We start from the raw sequence: 14,115 nt of genomic DNA on the forward strand, positions 1-14,115 counted from the left end.
CTTTTTTATCTGCAGTGAATGGGTGTCGTGAGAATGAGAGTCCAAACTGCTGATAAAAACATCTCAAACTACAAGTAATCCACACAACTCCAGTCCATCAATTAACATTTTGTGTATCTAAAAGATGCGTGTTTATTCTAAACATAAATCATTAAGATGCTTTTAACCTCAAACCATTGTTTCAGCTGAAATATGAGTCCTATATTCATAATATAGCTTTCTACAGTGAAAAATTGGTCTCATCTGAATCAGTATAGAAATATGCACAGATCAAGAACCATTTACAAGCAAAAACATTCCAAAACAGATCTAAACAAATATGTGAGAAGTCAACAGGAGATGGATCCTTTCACTGAAGGAAGTGTTATTGTGGATTATGGGCTTGTATCTTGGCTTTAAAACACATTAATGATGGATATCTCACAAACATGCAGCTTATCATTTCACAAGACATTACTTAATGGACTGGAGTCATGTGGATTATTGTGATGTTTTTATCAGCTGTTTGGACTCTTATTCTGACGGCACCCATTCACTGCAGAGGATCCATTGGTGAGCTAGTGATGTAATGATCAATTACTCCAAATAATTTATAATTAAGACGTATCTTAAGAAGACTCATTGTCTTCTTGCATGTGGATTATCTGAGTTTGTTTTATTAAAGACCATTTTCTTTCTGAATACCAATTTGAACCTTTTTCTTCTTCATCATCTTCTGAACTGGATTGTGACACTTATAGACTAATGGAATCATGTACGGTCCGTGTAACACTGACGAACAAAATGCCGTGAAGCTCAATACGTGTCCTTCTTCTATGTGAAATAATCATAAATACGTTCATACTGTTTGATTATGGCCTCGAAGGTCGTAGTTGGAAACTGTTATCCCCGGCTGGCTCATTTAGCCCTTGCGTCCACTAGACTTCAGACTTGCATATACTGAACAAATAAAACAGGTGGGGCCAATGGGCTGCAGCCCAGTCCAGCCCAATGGTAAGTCCAGCCATGCTTGAGGGTGAGTACATTTTTAGCAGATTTTCATTTGTGAGTGAACTGTTCCTGGACTGGACCACAGCAAACATAATGACAATCCCTCATGGGGGAGAACTATACATCCAGTTGTTTCGGGTGAAGCACTTGAGGGCTGACTTCACAGATCCCACTGACATTACATAAGTCATGAAAAAATGACGAATGGAAGTTCATAGTCTTTTACCAAGGTCACCACTGACTTAAAAACTACTGCTTCATACAGACCCGACAGCGGCTGATGTCTTCCTGTTTTACTGCCTGGGGGGTTGGAGTACTGAGGAATGAGAATAAAAAAAAGATAAAGGTTCCTAATGTTGTTTATTTAATATAAAAGTTATTTTAAATTCAATTCTAGTTTATGAGTAAGTAGTGAATCGTGAAGAATGACTGGAAGAGGAAAAAATCTGATTTTTTGGAAAACGTTTTAGGCTACTTCTATTTTATCTAGACTAAATTGGCAAATTGGATTAAAATACATTTTCAATTTTCAAAATTCTTGTACCTGAACATTCTGCTACCATCAAGTGCTGCAAGCCAGAAGCTGAAGGAATCAGGATAGAAGTTACAGGTGCCACGGCCATGACACTCTATGAATGGAATCTCCCGGAATTCTTCCAGACAGGATCCAGGAGAAATCAGCGGCTGTCCGGAACCTTCTGCACCAGCACCTGTTTGCTAAAGAAAAAAATCAGAAAAAGCACAATTATATACTGTGGTAAGTCCAGCCATGCTGTTCATGCTGTTGTGGGGAAGTAGTGGCCTAATGGTAAGAGAGTTTGACTCCTAAATCTTAGGTTGTGAGTTTGAGTCTTGGGCCGGCAATACCACGACTTAGCTGCCCTTGAGCAAGGCACCGAACCCCCAACTGCTCCCCGGGTGCAGCAGCATAAATGGCAGCCCACTGCTCTGGGTGTGTGTTCATGGTGTGTGTGTGTGGGTGCACATTTAATGGGTTAAATGCAGAGCACGAATTCTGAGTATGGGTCACCATACTTTGCTGTATCTCATGTCACTATGAATGTGAATACATTCTGCGAATTTATACATATGTTACCATTTACATGCTCAGCAAGGCTGCATTTATTTGGTCAAAAATACAATAAAAACAGCAATATTGTGAGATAATATTTACTGTTTTCTATTTATTGTATTTTTATATATAATTTAATCATGTGATGTCATTTCTCCAGACTTCAGTGTTACATGATGCTTCAGAAATTATATTGATATGCCAATTTGCTGTTCATGAAACATTTCTAATTATAATCAAAACTGAAAACAGCTGTGCTGCTTAATATTTTTTTTTTTTTTTTTTTTTTTGTGGAAACGGATTATTTTTATTCTGACCTTGCTGAATAAAAAACAAACAAAATAAAAACAGACCCCAAACCATTTCTGGCGCAATATTACAAAATAAAATGTGATAAAATTTTTGTTAAGAACAAGCTTTCATTTTCATTTTATTACTGAACTTCACCCAACAGCTATACTGCATAGATCATAAGAACTCATAGTGCTAAATTAAAAATAAATAAAAACATGTACTTTCAACAATACACTAATCTATAGATGCCTTTCAAGCTATCAAGATGTCTATATTGACATAGTTTGAAAATAATAGCTGCCTCTTACCATTACAAAGGAATAACCTTTCCATAGTGAAAGCCATCCTCTAGGGCACTCTGGGATTTCTGTAGTCTGGCTGTGAACTGCTATTACATTAGTTGGTGCCTCACATACTGAACACCTTTGAGGAATTGAGAAAAGACTGTTGAACTTTTATTATCTATCCACGGATGTCTTACAGTTTAATACAAACTGACTTGCACCCCCTCCTTAACAAAATTATATAAACACTACTAAGGAGACACATGCTCCACATTTACCTGCTGATATAATCAGCCAACAAACCACCAGATATCAATTCCATGTTGGCAGACTTCGGTGTGTCTGTAGACAGCCAATAGGAGTAATCATTTCGAAAGGCATAGTGACATGTGTTGTTGGGATTGCACACCAGGAAAGGCATGGTAGAGAATACTTGCAAACAGCTTCCCACGGTTCCTACAAACACACAAATACACAGACTGTGAAAATCTGCGCTCATCTAGGTCTATTTACATTATGTGCATCGGTATGGACATGAGTTGTCGCTTGAATGTTCTGTCTGTGTTTCATACCTAGGTCTTGTCCATGTCCGCGTTTATTTCCATTGATGAAGAGAAGCGAATATCCAGGGTACAAAAGCGTTGACCCAGGAGGACAGTCTGGCATAGATGTTTTCTGACTATGCTTGGTAAAAAGGAAACCGTCTTTCATCCCAGGTGGACCTTGTGAACCCTTGGGACCCACTTCGCCTGACAAACCAGGAAAACCTTAGGAGACAAACAAGGTTTGTTTTTCACAAAAAATTTAACTCTTAAAAGATCATTAATGGAGCAAATATGTACGGATATATAATACCTCGGAGTCATTAAACAAATGCATCAAGGTTTCAGAAAAATAGTAAGCAGCACAGCTGTTTTCAACTGTGCTAATAATAAGAAATGTTTTTTGAGCATCAATACAGCAAATAACAGCATAAGAGCATAACAGACTTCTTTACATATCCAAAACCTTTTTATTTTTAATGTTATGGTAGTGTATTATTAGCTATATTTCACATGAAACCTTCTACTGTAGGTGTTTTAAGTTTTAAGACATACCTTTTATTCCTTTTGGGCCAGTGTCTCCCTTTAGTCCAGGTGTCCCATTTTGTCCAACAACTCCATCTGCACCTCTGCTTCCGATTTGACCTTTTTTTCCTAAAAGGTGGGTAATGATGCAAATTTAAGATGAAATCATAAAACTTCAGAGAAAGTTAGAGCATTGTGTTTGTGGAATTGTACCTTTTGGACCTTGTAGCCCTTTAGGTCCTCGTTCTCCTGGTTCTCCTTTTCCCCCGACTTGTCCAGGGAAACCAGGGTCTCCTAGGAGAGTCATGACCTGAGCCACAACATCACACCCTTTAGGCCCTAAATATTCACAAAGAGTAGGAAAATGTTCATATTTGCTCATAAACCAATACGATTAGACACTGGAGGAGGCCATGTTGTGACTACAATGTTTGTCATTTCTCAGTAAAGCTGTGGGTTTTTTTAACCTTTTTTTCACAATATTACTGTATTACTGTTGCTTACACACCTACACTTTTTGGACTTTTTCAGGCCTGTAAGGTTTTGTGATTTCCTCATAAAATAATATACAAGATATGACTGTAACATTTTTAATTGTTATTAAAATCATGATAAAAATGTTATTTAGCCACTGTATATAAAAGCTCACCTTTAGTTCCGTACATTCCTTTACAACCTTTTAGTCCAGGAGGCCCAATTGGACCACATTTTCCTTTTTGGCCTATAATACAAATATAGTAAAACAAATTAAAAATTTGTATTCATCAATAGTCGATCTGTTTCATTAATTGAAGATTTCTTTATTTGTATCAAATTAAAATTTAAAGGAGTATGATACTGCTAAAAAGAACATTATTTGGTGTAATGCAAAGTGTTTATGCGGTTTAAGTTTCAAAAAACACATTATTCCCATATAATGCACATTATTGTTTCTCCTCTATGTCCCACCTTCTGAAACGGTTCGACCGGTTCACTAAAAAGATCTGGTTAAATAGAAAGATTTGTTTACGATCTGGACATCAGACAAGACAAAACCAATAAAACCCATTGCAAACTAGGCATTTGTTGAATCCAGTGGGGAAATAATTACTGATTATAATGATTTATACTTTTTTATGCGTTGTGTTGAGTATCGAGCTGCGTAAACATAAAACGTACTCGGTTACTAAACGTAACCTCGGTTCTCTCTAGAAGAGCGAACGAGTACTGCGTCTTAGCTAAGACGCTACGGGAAAAGTCTCTTTTCACGAAATACTGAAGCAAAAAATTATCCTTAATTTTGTATTTTTGTAAAGCGCATTTGCAGCAGTACACAGCCATAGGCGAGACGGCTCGTTCGCTCATTGGCTTGTTCTGCGGCAACTGCACAGCCTATCGAGCGCGGGCTGATGCAACATCAGACCAATCATTGCCACTTCCCGCCGAAACGGGTGTGGCCCAACCTATAAAAGGAGCTCGAAAAGGCTGACTCACCTGATTTATTTCATCGCCGAAGCGAACCAGAGTGAATCGTGCGCACGGCAGAGAACGCAGTACTCGTTCGCTCTTCTAGAGAGAACCGAGGTTACGTTTAGTAAACGAGTACGTTCTCTTACGAGAGCTCTCTCGTACTGCGTCTTAGCTAAGACGCTACGGGAACCCAATGTAAAACGCCGTGCGCGCAGGGATCACACACCAATAAACCTGAAGCAACGCCCAGGATTTACAGTGCACAGTCACCTGAGGGACTCACAGAGAGTCCAGGACAGAAAAGGGAAAAAGCCCTCCGTCCCATATCTAGCAGCATCCGTAGATGCGGCAATATGACATCACACAGCCGAGGCAAGGCCTGACCAATGTGGCAATGCGGGTCTTACGCAATACTGCCCATATAACAGTCGGCAGCGCATAGCGCTCGTGAACTCAGAATTCCCCTCAGGGCCCTGATTCGCCTATACCGACAGCAGCCTTGCTTGCAAGGCGGGAACCTCCAGGTTATAGAACCTGATAAATGTAGACGGCGAGGCCCAACCTGCCGCCATACATATATCCTGCAAGGAGATCCCAGTAGACCACGCCCACGACGAGGCGATGCCTCTTGTGGAGTGTGCTCTGACGCCCAACGGGCACTGAAGGCCCCCGGAAGCGTAAGCTAACGCTATGGCGTCAACTATCCATCTGGATAGAGTCTGTCTCGAAACAGCCATTCCCTTGGAACGCCCACCGAACGAAACAAATAGCTGCTCCGTCTGCCGAAAGGCAGCAGAGCGAGACACATAAGCTCTTAAAACCCTGACAGGGCAAAGAAGACTCGAGTCTCCATCCTCCCCTGACACCGGCAGGGCAGACAGGGCAATAACCTGAGCCCGAAACGGTGTGTTGAGGGATTTCGGCACATAACCGTGCCTAGGTTTGAGTATGACTCTTGAGTCATTGGGCCCAAACTCCAAGCACGACTGGCTCACCGAGAGCGCGTGCAAATCACCCACACGCTTCCCAGAAGCGAGAGCCAACAAGAATACTGTTTTGAACGACAGATGCTGAAGGCTAATCGATTGGATAGGCTTGAAAAGGGGACCTTTCAAGGCCTCCAAAACCGCCGCGAGGTCCCACATAGGGACTGACGGAGGTCTGGGAGGATTCAGCCTCCTAGCTCCTCTGAGGAACCGGATGACTAAATCATTCCTTCCTATTGACTGACCGGACGCCGTTTCAGAAAACGCCGCGATGGCAGCCACATAAACTTTGAGCGTGGATGGGGCTCTGCCCTTATCCAACAGCTCCTGAAGGAAGGAGAGGACCTCCGTCACCTCACAACTAAGGGGTGAATAACCTCGAGCTGTGCACCAGCTGGAGAACACCGACCACTTCGAGGCATACAGACGTCGTGTCGACGGAGCTCTAGCCTGAGTGATGGTATTTAGCACTCCCACTGCGAGATCAGCGGGTAACCATTGAGTGCCCATACATAGAGGGACCACAACTCCGGTTGAGGGTGCCAAATCGAGCCCCTGGCCTGCGAGAGGAGGTCTCTCGTCAACGGTACCGGCCACGGGGCGACATCTGCTAACTGCATCAAATCTGGGAACCATGGTTGGTTCTTCCAAAGAGGTGCTACAAGCAGTATTGAACATCTCGTTTCTCTCACCCGTTCTATCACCTGCGGAAGGAGGGAGACGGGAGGGAACGCATAAAGCGGGCAGCACGGCCATCTCCGTGACAGCGCGCTTTCGTTCTTGGAAAAGAACGCGGGGCAGTGAGCGTTTTCATGGGACGCAAAGAGGTCCACCTCCGCCATGCCAAATCTCTCCCACAACAGCCGGACTGTTTGCGGGTGTAGAGACCATTCGCCCGTAGGAACATTGCCTCTGGACAGCCTGTCTGGACCCAGATTCTGCAGTCCAGGCACATGCACTGCTCTCAGCGAGCGCACGTTGCGCTGAGCCCAAATCAGGAGGCGTTCCGTCAGCCTGCACAGGTTTCGGGACCCGAGACCGACCTGGCGATTTATGTAGGACACCACGGACATGTTGTCCGAACGGACTATGACGTGGTGATCCTTGATATGGGGACAAAAGCGCGTCAGCGCGTTCTCCACTGCCAGCATTTCCAGGCAGTTGATATGATGGAGCTTTTCCCGTTCTGACCATAGGCCAAAGGACGGTCTGCCTTCGAGCAGCGCTCCCCAACCCGAAGTGGAGGCGTCCGTCGACACCATTTTCACACTCGGGGAAGTCCCCAGGCTTACACCTGATCGGTACCAGCCATTCGCTGTCCAAGGTGCTAGAGCCGCAACACAGCTCTGATCGACCTTGAAATGCAGCCGGCCAGACGCCCACGCTCTGCGCGGCACCCAAGCCTTCAGCCAGAACTGCAGGGGGCGCATGCGGAGCAGGCCCAGCCGCAGAACCGGAGATGCTGAGGCCATGAAACCCAGCATCTTTTGACAGTGTTTGAGCAACACAGTCGCGCCACAGCGGAAAGAACTCGCTGCACACTGAATGCCCATCGCGCGCTGTGGTGACAGCCGCGCCGTCATGGAACACGAGTTCAGAACTATACCCAGAAACAGGATCGTCTGACTGGGGTTCAGCGAACTCTTCACCCAATTGACACTGAGGCCGAGCTTCTCGAGGTGATCGAGTAAAACGGCTCTGTGGTCCATGAGCTCCGCTCATGATCGGGCCAGAACCAGCCAGTCGTCCAAATAATTCAGCACTCGTGTGCTCGAGTCTAAGAGGAGCGAGCGCTGCATCCATGCACCTCGTAAACGTACGAGGAGCTACGGACAAGCCGAATGGCAGGACTGCAAACTGGTATGCCTGGCCCTCGAAGGCGAATCTCAAATATCGCCTGTGGTTTGACGCTATCTGTATTTGAAAATACGCGTCCTTCAGATCTATTGACATGAACCAGTCCCCTCTGCGAATCTGCGCGAGGAGCTTCCTGGTCGTGAACATTTTGAAACTGCGTTTCATCAATGCCTGTTCAGCTGTCTTAGATCCAGTATGGGCCGGAGACCCCCGTCTCTCTTGGGCACCAGAAAGTATCTGCTGTACAGCCCCCCCTCGCTTTGAGACACAGGCTCTACAGCCCCTTTGCTCAACAGTTTTGATATTTCGGCCCGAAGTATGTGTGCTACTTCTGTTTTGACCGTAGTTTCGACGCGCGCTGAAAAGCACGGTGGGCGTCGAGAAAACTGTAGCGAGTAGCCTCTCTTTATAATGCCTAGCACCCAATCCGAAACCCCTGGAAGCACTGACCATGCATCTGCATGAATGGCTAAGGGCTGGATGCGAAACGCGCTCTGTTGACTGGGCAACGGCGGCGCTCGAGTGTGCTGCGCATCTGAGGCGGGGAGCGCGCTGATCACAGCGGGCAGATCGCTCTTCCTCGACCCCGTTCCGGCGCTTAACCGACTGGAGGGAGGCTGAGCGGGTCCCGTGGGACTCGATATATCTGCGAGTAACCGTGGGCTGCATGTGTGCACTTTTACCACTTTCAACTCGCTGTCTGCCTGTGCAGAATGTACGTGCACGGGCCTCGTTTTTACAGAAGCCCCGCGCCGTATGTGACATAGTGTATGTGGGCACTGGGAAGTGGGCACGTTTACTATGCGGCGCGCTCGACCGATCTGTGTCGATCTTATGTGCGCTAGCCCTGTGTACAGGGCTGTGCTTACATGTGGAGATGGGCACTGGGTAGTGGGCATCGTCACTGCATTTATAGCACCATCGGCCGTGGCCGGACGAGCATGCACGGGTTTCGTTTTTACAGAAACCACATGACGCGTGTGACATAGTAATTGTGGGCACTGAGGGGTGGGCACGTTTACTATGCAGTGTGCGCGACCGACTTGAGTCGACATTATGGGCGCAGGCCCTGTGTGCAGGGCTGTGCTTACATGTGGAGATGGGCACTGAGGAGTGGGCATCGTCACTACATTTATAGCACCATCGGCCGTGGCCGGACGAACGTGCACGGGTTTCGTTTTTACAGAAACCACATGACGCGTGTGACATAGTGATTGTGGGCACTGAGGAGTGGGCACGTCTACTATGTAGTGCGCGTGATCGACTTGAGTCGCTTTTATAGGCGCGAGCCCTGTGTGAAGGGCTGTGCTTATATGCGGAGATGGGCACTGAGCAGTGGGCATCGTCACTACATTTATAGCACCATCGGCCGTGGCCGGGACACCAGAAATTACACCTTTTTCGGGAAATATCTGGGTAGCCGTGATAATGGTTTTCGTGTGCAGGCAAGCGGGCAACCGTACAGGCTTGCGCATTGCAAACAACGCTGAAACAGTCACAATCTCTGGAAACTGAAACAGCGGCGCGCTTAGGTGAGAGCCCGGCCGCAGCGGAACTCGTACACCGGCGCTTCGATGAAGCAGCCATCGTGTGTAGTGCCGACGCAGCGTCATGCAGCATGCGTAGATGGCTTTCCCAGGATGGCTTCGGGGCTCCCGGCCTCACCGTAATCCTCTGCCGCGGTCCCCGCGGCGTGGGGCGACGGCCAGTAGAGCGAGAACGGGGGTCTCGAGCTGCGTTGCTGAAGCTGTTGTGATAACGGCTTTTGTGTGCAGGCAAGCGGGCAACTGTGCAGGCTTGCGCATTGCAGAAAACGCTGAGACAGTCACAATTCCTGGAACTGAAACAGCGGCGTGCTTGGGTGAGAGCTCGGCCACAGCGGAACTCGTACACCTGCGCTTCGATGAAGCAGCCATCGTTAGTAGTGCCGACGCAGCGTCACACAGGAGGCTTTAGATGGCAACACCGCTTTTGCCGCCGTCCAGCAGAGGGCGGACAAAGGTGCGTCGCTATCGCCTGTTCCACCGGCGGAAGTGAGTGGTAGTTCCTGTTTTTAGCATCATCAGTGTGGAGAATGCTAGTGAGACAGACGAACGAGTTCGTGCTGAATATGGAGCGTTCCAAGCCTTCGCCACCTCTTCGTGAAGCTCAGGAAGAAATGAGGCGGGCTTTGAGAAGTACGCTCATCCGAAAGGGAAATACCATCCAGCCGGGAACGAGAGGGGGGGGCGCTGGTGCAAACCACTCGCGGCTGAGACTCATCGCGGCCAACACGAGCATTCGCCCCGGCTCCTTCTCGATGTCAGCTCGTCTGCTGGGCTTCTGAGCAGAAGGCGCGAGATCCTCGGAGCTCGCCCAGCCCTCACTGCCCGAAGCTAGCAGAGAGCGTGTGTCCTCTTCCCCCGACGTGGCCCTGAGATCGACTTCCTCGGACGACGCGCCGGCAAACAGCGGGCGCTGCCCACCGGGAAGCGATGCAGGGGGGGCGGTGAAGCAGGGCGAACCGGCGAGCTCGGTTGAGCTGAAGACGGTTCCGGAATCCGCTGGAAGCGATGCTTTTACGGCGCCTCAGCGCAGCGGAGAATGCAGGCTCAGAGAAAAAGGCCAGGCGAGTCCTCATAGTCACCATGGCAACAGCTCGCAGTGGGGGCATCCGCCGTCAGCGAGCGAGCGCTGCATGATCTTTACCCAGGCAGGAGACACAGATGACGTACCGGTCTCCCTCGCTGAGTGGGGCTCTGACGAGCCGCAGGAAGGCATCTTAAAAAAGACGCGAGCTCTTTTACGAGTGTGTGTCGCAGGGCGAACACACACACACACATAAAGAACAGCTTGTATATAACAGGATTGAAAGGATATAGGCGCCGGATAGCGCAGCAGGAACGGCAATGGAAGGCGGCGATGCCAGCAGCTTCAGAATGGCTCGTCCTGCTGATGTGCTTTCTCAGACGGCGCTTGCTTCCTCCGTGATCCAGCGATGCGTGAGCTTCGCTGAAGAGATGAAAAATCAGGTGAGTCAGCCTTTTCGAGCTCCTTTTATAGGTTGGGCCACACCCGTTTCGGCGGGAAGTGGCAAGAAGGGCGCGAAGCGCCCTTATTGGTCTGATGTTGCATCAGCCCGCGCTCGATAGGCTGTGCAGTTGCCGCAGAACAAGCCAATGAGCGAACGAGCCGTCTCGCCTATGGCTGTGTACTGCTGCAAATGCGCTTTACAAAAATACAAAATTAAGGATAATTTTTTGCTTCAGTATTTCGTGAAAAGAGACTTTTCCCGTAGCGTCTTAGCTAAGACGCAGTACGAGAGAGCTCTCGTAAGAGAACCATGTCTGCATTTGTGATCTGAGAAACAACAAACAAGCCTACTCCACACTGCTCAAAACTTGTGTTTGAATCATAACTGGCAAATTATTTAAATATAAATAATGTATTTATAGGTTGTGAGTCAGATGTGCCAGACTGTCTTTGCAACGTTTGAACTGCCCAACTTTATAGAACAGCCTTTGTGCCACAGACGCACTGCAGGCTACTGTTTCAGGAAACAGTCCTCATCCTTCACAGCACACACCTGAATATTTGGGTTGGATTGTTCTGGAACAGTGTTGAAATTCAACTCAAGTGATTTCTAGCCATGTCCTCTTTTGGAAGGCCTTTTAAAAGGAAACACACAACAACTCCAAGACATGGCAGCAGCAGCAACAGCGAGAATATAAGTTATGCCTTCTTTCTTTGCGTGAACATTTGGCCTGCGTTATGCAAATCTTCCCACATAGTGACGTAGACATGTGGGGGGAGGGGGTGTTAGAACGAGCCATTTTAGGTAGATGTGGTTGACATTTTTTATTCTTTATTCTTTTATAAAGAATATCTCTTTGGATTTGAGACTTTAGTCTTTGCAACTTTACAGATCTTCTTTATGCACCAAGAGATTGTAACACTCCAAAGAGAAAGAAAAAATTGTAATCGTATCATATGACCCCTTTAATTTAATTTAGGTATCTTACCAACTGGCCCAGCATTACCCAATGGCCCCATGTCTCCTTTTGGACCCTTGAAACCAGGATCTCCATTCTTACCCTGGAAACAATACAGTTCTCATGACTGGATCTACCAAGCAAAATCCACATTAAAAAAAAAAAAAAAAATCTGTGTGAATCAGTCTTTTTATTCTTAAATTGAACTATTTGAACTATTTTAAATTACTATAATTTTTTTGGAGTAATTTAAAATAAAATTTAAATATTATATGAAAGGCTTTTGAATTTTTTTTTTTTTTTTTTTTTTAAGTAGAAGTACTAAAATTAATAAAACAAAAAAATAACACATAAAGCAACAAATTAAAATTACTACAAATTACTAAATTATCTAAATATAAGAAAATTGCAAAAGCAAATAATTTCTAAGACTTAAATTAAAATGAAACAAAAAACAATAAATAAAATATATAAAATAATAACACTTATTCAAATTTTAAAATCTTGTATCTTATAATAACTATAAATGCTTTTTAGTTTAAAATGATGGTTCCTCAGCAATCATTGTTACAGAATATCTCTTCTTGGTTCTGCAAACTTATCTAAAAACATAAAACTTTGTAAAAGTTTACAGTACAATCTCCAAGTTGAGTGTGCATGTATCTCCTTTTGTGTCCACTTACATGCAACCCTGGAACTCCCCGGTCACCAACACAACCAGGTGATCCCACAAGCCCCTGGGGCCCGATGTTGCCTTTATCTCCCTTTACGCCTGGACCTGGGTCGCCAGCAGGCCCACGTGGTCCTCTGAGTCCTGTGCTCAAAAATACACATAGAAACAGATCAGAAGACATGTGATCAGTAATTAATAGCTGGTTGCTAGATCCCTAATGAAAAGAACAAGTCTGTATGTTTTTTTTCTACATTTCTTTATCGGACAATTTAGAAAAGTAATGGAACACCCCTCCTCAACAAGCTTCCGAATTTGAGGTATCATTCATGTCTGTAGCAAGTATAAAAGGGTAAGGTTTTTTTTTTAAAATGCTGACAAAAAGTGTGAGCAATAGTAATCAGCAAGCACCACTAACAGTAAAAGACAGCTAATCACCTTGTAGGCCAGGTAATCCATTAGGTCCTTGCTCCCCTTTTGGGCCGCTGATACAGGCACCGGGTGGACCTGGAAACCCTGGTGGCCCCATTTTCCCAAGTTGGCCTGGAGGACCAATATCTCCGGCTGGACCACAGGGAGCTGGTGGTCCACATGGCCCTGGGGGCCCAGAACAGCCTTTAGAACCTGAAATTAAACATACACATATACTGTAACAACAGCTAAGTAATTAAGATTTGTGTATTAGAAAGATGGCCTTTCTTGGACATACCTTTCGAACCCTTGATGCCAGGAGGGCCAGGAACTCCAACTGCTGGGCCTAAAAAACAAAATCAAGATTGTTTATTAAGAATAAGAACATCCCTTCATGTGAGCATATGTGTGCTGTGTGTGACATCTTACACCCTCTGTCTCCTTTATCCCCCGCTGGTCCTGGAAAGCCATCCTTGCCTTGGTCTCCACGAAGTCCTGGAGGCCCAGGATCTCCAGCTGTACCAGGAACACCTTAAGAAACAACAGAGAATATCACTGGAAAAACAATGCACTACTGGAGTGAATTCTTATTTATTTACATTATTTACATTTACAACTCTAGAATGGGATTGTTACAGTACATTTATAATTCAAGAATGGGATTGTACCTGGTGGACCACAGGGCCCTTCACATCCACGTGGACCCGAAAACCCATTTAAACCTTCATCACCTGGAGCTCCAGGGAGTCCTGACAATATGACATTGGATAAAAGAATCATGCTTTCATGTACCTGTGAGAAAGTGATGGGATGAAGATAATTTTTTGAGCACTGAATTAATTTCTAAATGAAATACCTGGAACTCCTGGTACTCCAGGTTCACCTCTTTCACCAGAAGCCCCTGATAAACCTGGGGCCCCATTCGTCCCACATATACCCCTGTCACCTCTTTCCCCTCTACGCCCTGGACAGCCTGGCTCACCCTGTTGGAATAAGAGAAATAAAGCAAGAGAGTGGAAGAGTGGCTTAAGGAAAGCAACACACTAGGTTTGAGACGGAGTGAT

The 14,115-nt window shown here is 45.9% G+C and overlaps 1 protein-coding gene across 1 annotated transcript in view; it reads right to left on the reverse strand.

The window, feature by feature from the left end:
* Positions 1-785: 785 nt before the first annotated feature.
* The window catches only part of col4a3 (collagen, type IV, alpha 3), a 41,952-nt gene continuing 28,622 nt past the window's right edge, over positions 786-14,115 (reverse strand). The window contains exons 38-52 of the mRNA XM_059514003.1: positions 13,908-14,034; positions 13,720-13,800; positions 13,481-13,582; positions 13,350-13,397; positions 13,079-13,264; positions 12,654-12,784; positions 12,001-12,073; positions 4,357-4,428; positions 3,921-4,046; positions 3,738-3,836; positions 3,213-3,407; positions 2,919-3,096; positions 2,665-2,779; positions 1,535-1,707; positions 786-1,306 (exon numbers count right to left, since the gene is read on the reverse strand). Of these exons, the coding sequence (XP_059369986.1) occupies positions 1,240-1,306; positions 1,535-1,707; positions 2,665-2,779; positions 2,919-3,096; positions 3,213-3,407; positions 3,738-3,836; positions 3,921-4,046; positions 4,357-4,428; positions 12,001-12,073; positions 12,654-12,784; positions 13,079-13,264; positions 13,350-13,397; positions 13,481-13,582; positions 13,720-13,800; positions 13,908-14,034 (1,773 nt within the window). The 3' untranslated portion in view covers positions 786-1,239. The remainder of the gene's footprint in view (positions 1,307-1,534; positions 1,708-2,664; positions 2,780-2,918; positions 3,097-3,212; positions 3,408-3,737; positions 3,837-3,920; positions 4,047-4,356; positions 4,429-12,000; positions 12,074-12,653; positions 12,785-13,078; positions 13,265-13,349; positions 13,398-13,480; positions 13,583-13,719; positions 13,801-13,907; positions 14,035-14,115) is intronic.

This window comes from Carassius carassius, chromosome 28, assembly GCF_963082965.1.
Source record: "Carassius carassius chromosome 28, fCarCar2.1, whole genome shotgun sequence".
Taxonomy (NCBI): Eukaryota; Metazoa; Chordata; class Actinopteri; order Cypriniformes; family Cyprinidae; genus Carassius; species Carassius carassius.